The sequence below is a fragment of the Notolepis coatsorum genome (genome assembly GCF_963971535.1).
Source record: "Notolepis coatsorum genome assembly, chromosome: 6".
In the NCBI taxonomy this organism is placed as follows: domain Eukaryota; kingdom Metazoa; phylum Chordata; class Actinopteri; order Aulopiformes; family Paralepididae; genus Notolepis; species Notolepis coatsorum.
In genome coordinates this window covers 114510002-114516570 of record NC_140170.1, presented here as the reverse complement: position 1 = coordinate 114516570, position 6569 = coordinate 114510002, and the positions used below count along the sequence as shown (strand labels likewise).

The window sequence follows — 6569 nt, the reverse complement described above, 5'->3', positions numbered from 1 at the left end:
TATACATGTGCTCTAGTTTCTAAATGGAGGAGGAGGGGGCAGAGGGCAAACCATATGGAACAGATTGTCCAGATTCCCCTTTTTTGGTCTGTCGTGTCACCATAATGTATATTTATCTTTTTTTTTATGACTGTATTTGAAGCGACACTTAATGTTTCCTGGCTTTCTAAATAAAAATTAAGTTAAGGTTGTACCACCACCACCACCACTGCTGGGTATAAAACGAGGCAGCAAAACACCAGCAACAGCGGCAGAGGTTCTAAAAAGCCACTGACCCCCCCCCCCCCCTCACCCTTACTCACTGGCCTGACACACCCTACCCATACCCCCCACCCCCCACACCGTCTGCTTTGACCGCGCGCCCACTTCAGACCACCGTAAACATGTCAGGCCCTGATGACAGAGCCGGCCCCGGGACGTTTCATATAAATTGACCTCAACTACAGCTCATTAGACGACCTAAATTGGAACCATGCAGCTCGGGACGTGTAAATGCCAGGAGAGTCCAGGGCTCCGGGGGGTTCAGCAGGTCTGCTGCTCCCTCGTCTGATGCTGATATTTATTACTTTTTCCATATGGAAGCTTAAAAAGAAAATCCACGGACACACTTTGTCACGACACTGCAGCGTTCCAACTGTGTGGGAAAACATTTTCAACAGTTTCACTGAAGAATTATAGAGTTAGAGTTTCAATCTCCAACATAACTTGTCATCATACTTTACCAAGATGACGGTATCCATTAAGAGACATTATTGGGTCGTATATCAAGAGGAATGTGTCATACAGTACACTCCCTTGCTAAGGGGTTGGATGTTTCTTTGTCAGGTTCTCTTATATCATGTTAAGGTGTGGTCTATGGTACTATATACAGTCTGGCATGACAGTCCTTCCTTTACGTGACCTCTTTAGGTAGGTATACTGTAGTCCACCCACCTCAAGCATTTTTATCAGCCTTTGCAGTAACTTCAGTGAAGATGCAAGAGCGGATAGAGCGAGATGGAACACTAGCACGAGCTGGGATCTAAACTCATGCAGACATGCGTGCTGTAATTGCCCCCACGCAATAGCAAAAATGAACCGCGTGACCCATCCCCCAGGAACACCCTTCTGTCAGGATGTGAAACACGCCCGCTGGTCAGCCTGGCCTCTTCATGCACGTCCTTCATCCTGCATCTCACCTTAATTGGGGTCCTTTGTTTGACCGCCTCCCTCAATAAACAATACAACCACTACCTGCCCCCCCCCCCCCCCCCCCCCTCATCTACTCACTTCGCTGGAGCATCGCTCGCTGTAATTACCCCTCTTAGGTTGGAGAGTGGAGTGATTGCCCTGAGTGTAACTACAGTGGCTCTCTGAAAGGGGATCATTGTGTGGAACCAAGAGTTCACCTCAGTGGACTGCTTTGTTTGCGCCACAAAAGATAATGAAGGTATTCGGTCAGCCGTATGAGGTGGAAATACAGTCCCAATATGAAAAAGAAAGAGAGGGAGTGAGTGGAATGGAGTAAGGTGGTGGAGGAGTAGATGGAGTGGTAGGGGGGGGGGGCTAGATGTAGCAGTGGATTTATTTAAACTGCGGTTGTGAGGTGTAAAACTCAAAAGTCCACTCACACTATTAAATCTGCTCCCAGCTTGTGTTTACTGAGAGATCAACGTGTCACTCGCATGAGGATCTTCATCAGGATTGTCTTCGTGAGTTTAACAGTGTACAGACTCTTTGATGCTGATCTTGTGCGTTGCTCTAGTTCTTTATTACATGCTGTACAACTGCCTTCACAATTTTCTCTGAGGTCATCCTTGACTCCTTGGACAATCCTGTTACACTAAACAATATTGGATACCAAATAACACCAGTGAGTGATATTCAGTTGAATCGTCTTTACTTTCAAAAGCACCAAAATAGTCACGATTCCACACCATGACAGTTACAACATGTATGTCTCCACCAAGTTCATGCTTGTATCATTATTTACATTTATTTTATAAGCTCCTTTCTCATCCTGCAAAAAAAATAAAGAATGCAAACGACAAAAATCTTTGGTTCTATCAGAAATCATGACACAAAATCAGCTGCAACAAGTTATCATTTATATGTCATCTTTCTCCCTTTTTACTCTCACTATATTATCTCTTATTATCGCCCTCACACCCTTCTTCTTGTTGAAAACGACAAGCTTTTAAAAAACAGCATTACATAAAAAGGTAGAAAAATAACTTGCCTAACATCATGTACAAACAAGGGGAAGCCCTTATTGACCATTACTTTGTCAGGTGTGAAGACTTCACAATTAAAAGGTTATATAGAAATAGTTTACAGATACATCTAACTTCAAGATCTATAAATAAATCTCCTATAGCACCAACATCGCCTTATTATCAATAAATAGATCAAACAAAAAGGCTTAATTTAATCAATTATTTATGGCCAGCTTCAGTTCTCTTGCAGTTTTGTCAGGTATTATAATACCGCCTGTGTTATGCAAGATAATCTTTCATGTGTTATAATTTAAGACATAAATTAGATTCTTTTATGTAAATATGACATTAAATAAGACATAGTGGAAGCAAAAAAGGCACAAATGTGAGATGCAAAAATCTTTACATCAAATTGTCTTTGGCAACTAAAACCAGTATGATGGACTGTCCATTGATCTTCTGTTTCAAGAATAATAACAATCAAAGAACTGCTGTAAATCTGCTTTCTTGCCAGGCATGCTATGCTCCATCATATTACTAAACATAAGTCTCTCCTTCTAAAACGTCTTTCCTCTTTTTTCCTTCTGCTTCTGCAGATTACATTTTCTCCCTAGTGGTTTGTCTCATTTGAAATGCAGAGCGAGAGCGTGTGTAGGCTACTATATGTGTGTGCAAACTTGTGTGTGTGTGTGTGTGTGTGTGTGTGTGTGTGTGTGTGTGTGTGTGTGTGTGTGTGTGTGTGTGTGTGTGTGTGTGTGTGTGTGTGTGTGTGTGTGTGTGTGTGTGTGTGTGTGTGTACGTGTGCAAGTTTGTTTATGCATGTGAGTGTATGTGTGCGCATGTATAGTGTGTGTGTGGTCCACAGAATGTAAATTGATTGCAACCTGCAACATGTTCAAACAGTCATCATAAAAGTTATTTCAAACGTTGTCCATTGCATCTTCAGCATGTCTTGAAACAAAAAAAATTGTGTCTCTTTGTCTTGTTTGTTTTACCGGGTAAACCTTATCACAACAACACAACCTCGCCTTAGAACGGCGCTGCATCAATACGAAGCGTGACGTCAGATCTCCAACAGCCCACTGCTGTTCTCCACTCCGTTAGGTGTGCCGCTCTTCTCCTCGCCGTTGGTGACTGAGTCGGAGACCGCGTTGATGGCTACAGCAGTGTTGTTAAGGTCTGGGGTCTCCTCACTCCTGGGATCCACCTCTCCCTCCCCAGCCACGCCTTTCCCCTGCAGAGCAGACTCTGCGTGGGTCTTCTGGTGCTTGGACAGGTGGTCGCTGCGCGTGAAGCGCTTGTTGCACAGGAGGCAGGTGAACTTCTTCTCCCGTGTGTGCGTGCGCACGTGCCTCTCCAGTTCGTCTGAGCGGGTGAATCGCTTCCCACAGAACAGCCAGTTGCAGACGAAGGGCCGCTCGCCGGTGTGCCAGCGCAGGTGGGCTTTGAGGTGGGAGGCCTTGCCGTACACCTTCCCACAGCCCGGGATGTGGCAGCTGTGGACCGGCTTCTTCCTCAGAGAGGCAGCCGAGGCTCCTAGCCTCTCCAGCTCCTGGCAGTTGGGGCAGTCACATGAGGACCTGGTGGGGGTCCCTCCTCCACCATAACCCCCTGACCCCCTGGCAGGCTTCAGGCCCATGGGGCTCTCCATTAGCCCGGCATTGGCCACAGGCTTGGGCTTGTACATGTCCTGGGGAAGCATGTGCTGGGAGGGCTGGAGCAGGTGTGAAGAGGAGCCCAGGCCCACAGAAGGGTACTGCGCTGGGTTTAGGGAGGTGAAGTCGGAACTGTAGTTGGGCAGCTGTGGGCTGAGCGAGGCCTGGGGTGTGACAGGCTGCAGGGAGCCCTGGAGGCCTGTGTCCGCCTGGGGCTGGGCTGCACTCAGCCAGTTAGAGTTGGGGTGGACATCCCACCACGAGGACGCGGCGTTGGCCGGGGCGGCAGTGATGCCAGGGTGAATGCCAGTCTTGTACCAGGAGCTGTAGGTGTGTGTCATATCCAAGGAGGTGTAAACACTGGTGAGGCAGTCAGCAGTGGCGTGGGCCTTGGACACCAGGAGAGAGGGGTCCTGGGCGATGGAGGTCTGGAAGGAGTGAGAGAAAGGGTTGTACTCTGTGCTGTAGCCTCCGGCAGAGGGAGGGGGGCTGCCTGTGGGGGTGAGGAGTCCTCCTCCTCCGCCTGTCGTGAAGGAGCCAGTGTAGGAGTCCGCCAGGCCGCTGCCGTCTGCGGCCCGCCCGTTCTTAGCTGCCTGAAGGTCGGAGGTCATGGCGTAGGGCTTCCTTACTGGAGTGGTACTGCCGATCTTACCAGGAGTGGCTGAATCCCTGATGGGGCTGGTGTTGCCAAACTTGTTACAGGTAGCAGTCAGCATAGCCAGAGGACTGGAGCCATAGCGACCTTCTTCCTAGGGAGAAGGGGAGGAGACGGAACATGAGACTGTCTGTCTGTCTGCAGGAAATGGCTGCTGCTGCTTCTGTCAGTGTCAACTCTAATAAAAAGCGTATGTCTGACAGCCCCTGTCGGCTTCTCTTGCTCTCTATAAGTGGTCAGGGTAATTTAGGGCTGTGTGTGTTTACGCTTGTGAAAGTTCTGCTCTACTCACAGAGAGAGGAATCCCCTTGGTTTTTAGTTTCATTTAAACCACTGTCTATTGTTGGTATAGTCCTTTCTTTATTTTGGCGAAGATTCCAATGTCTGCTTCAAAGCTTTTTCAAACAATTTATGTAATCCCCACGTGAAGGGACTACATGTGAGGATTGACTTTGCCAGACTGTATATCTTAAGTGTTGTACACACTGTTCACAGCCTCAGTAATTGTTTACCAGTTACAATGCATAGACATCTTGCCAAACATGTTTTGGCCCCAGTGGTCACCATGGCATCAAGAAACGGTTGGGCATGCTAAGTTTATGCCCTGCCACAATGGTGCATTGTGTCGCAAATAACTGTCTAGCCATTGTCCTGTTGTTTGTTTACTCAATTTCACCAGAACTTTTGTCAAATCAACTTTTTTCTCAAGCTATTTCACAAAGCTCACCATGGCACTCCTCAGTTTACAATATAATTACAGGACTTTTACTTAGTATTTTTGTGTAGATGTAATTGATTTGATCCATATGCTAATTATAAGGGGTTCCTTTTTTTTTATCGTGAAGATAAATGTCTCAAGTCTAACATTTTACTTGTCCATAACTTGGCAGATGGTATAGGCTCATATTGTATACATTCACTTCAGGCTATTGAAATTCCTATACAACGTTTGTTCTGCCAATCTAATTTCATCAGCCTTTACAGATTCCCCCAAGTAAGTCCCCCAGGCTGTCCCTGCAGGCCACACCGCAGACCCAGGAGCCCAGGCTGCTACAGTACGGTACCGACCTAATCACCGGGACTGTCCGGACGCGCATGCAGTTTGGAGCGTCTATATACGGACTCCCCCTTTCCCAATAAGAGCCTGCGGTCAACTCGGCGTATCCTGTTGCTTTGGCTGCCGTTTCCAGGTTAATTGCGCTCAATCACAGAGTTAAAGATTTGTACTGCGTTGTAATGCTTGTTGCCTGTATCATTTCTTCTGTCTGTCTTCTGTCTCAAACATAGTATGCATCTCAGTTTTCTCCCATTTAGTAACGAGCCAAACGTTCTGCAAGGCTGCTGGAATTGTTCTCAATTACGCATCATCACAATTACGCAGTGAAAACAGCGTCAATATGAAGACACCCCACTTTGATTATAATATTTGTATGTCCGGTTGCAATATAGATTCACTTGTTGTTATGCAATCTCTGATCAATTTGAAAGAACACCTCTTCAAATGCCAGAAGGGTTAAATGCGTCCTCACTTCAAGTTACAACAAGCCTAAACAGGACAGTATTTCCTCAACATTCACAAACGTCTTAAAATAAACACACATATATATAACTAATAATAATAATAATGATAATAAATGTGGCTACTTACAATGATATTCCCTACCTCCAGAATAGATGCGGCCATCCCTGAGAAACAAAATCCCCAAGAAGCTGAGAGGGAAGAGGGCGCCGCGCAGCTCGGGGTCCTGGGACAGTTTGGAAGAACTTGGGCAGGAGCGCGGGGACGTGTTTTGAGAGACGGGGAGCCCGCCCCCTAATTATAGGGTACGGGCTCTTTGAAGATCCGCTAAGAAGCAATAAAAACTGAGAGAGGGGGAGTCAGATGGATGGAGATTGGTGGAGGTAAAGAACATCCCCCCACATCTCCTAAATTGAGAGAGTCGCATTTTCGGAAGATAATGTATGAATGAATTATTGCTCCATCAATCTGCACGAGGCCGATTAGGTTGTGCGATCAGTGATCACAATTTCATAAACTGTCTGTAACATCATCACAGAGAGAGG

The 6569-nt window shown here is 46.6% G+C and overlaps 1 protein-coding gene across 3 annotated transcripts; it reads right to left on the bottom strand.

The window, feature by feature from the left end:
* Positions 1 to 1862: 1862 nt before the first annotated feature.
* On the bottom strand, positions 1863 to 6280 carry sp7 (Sp7 transcription factor). Of its 3 annotated transcripts, none has more exons than XM_084315995.1 (2): positions 6154 to 6280; positions 1863 to 4599 (listed from the first exon to the last, which is right to left on the bottom strand). In XM_084315995.1, exons 1-2 carry the CDS (start codon positions 6187 to 6189, stop codon positions 3259 to 3261), a joined length of 1377 nt encoding a protein of 458 aa, XP_084172121.1. In that variant the 5' UTR covers positions 6190 to 6280; the 3' UTR covers positions 1863 to 3258. The 3 variants fall into 3 exon arrangements, with proteins under 3 accessions (XP_084172121.1, XP_084172123.1, XP_084172122.1); XM_084315997.1 differs by having other exon boundaries at positions 1863 to 4595; positions 6154 to 6253; XM_084315996.1 differs by having other exon boundaries at positions 6169 to 6248.
* Between the last annotated feature and the right edge of the window lie 289 nt (positions 6281 to 6569).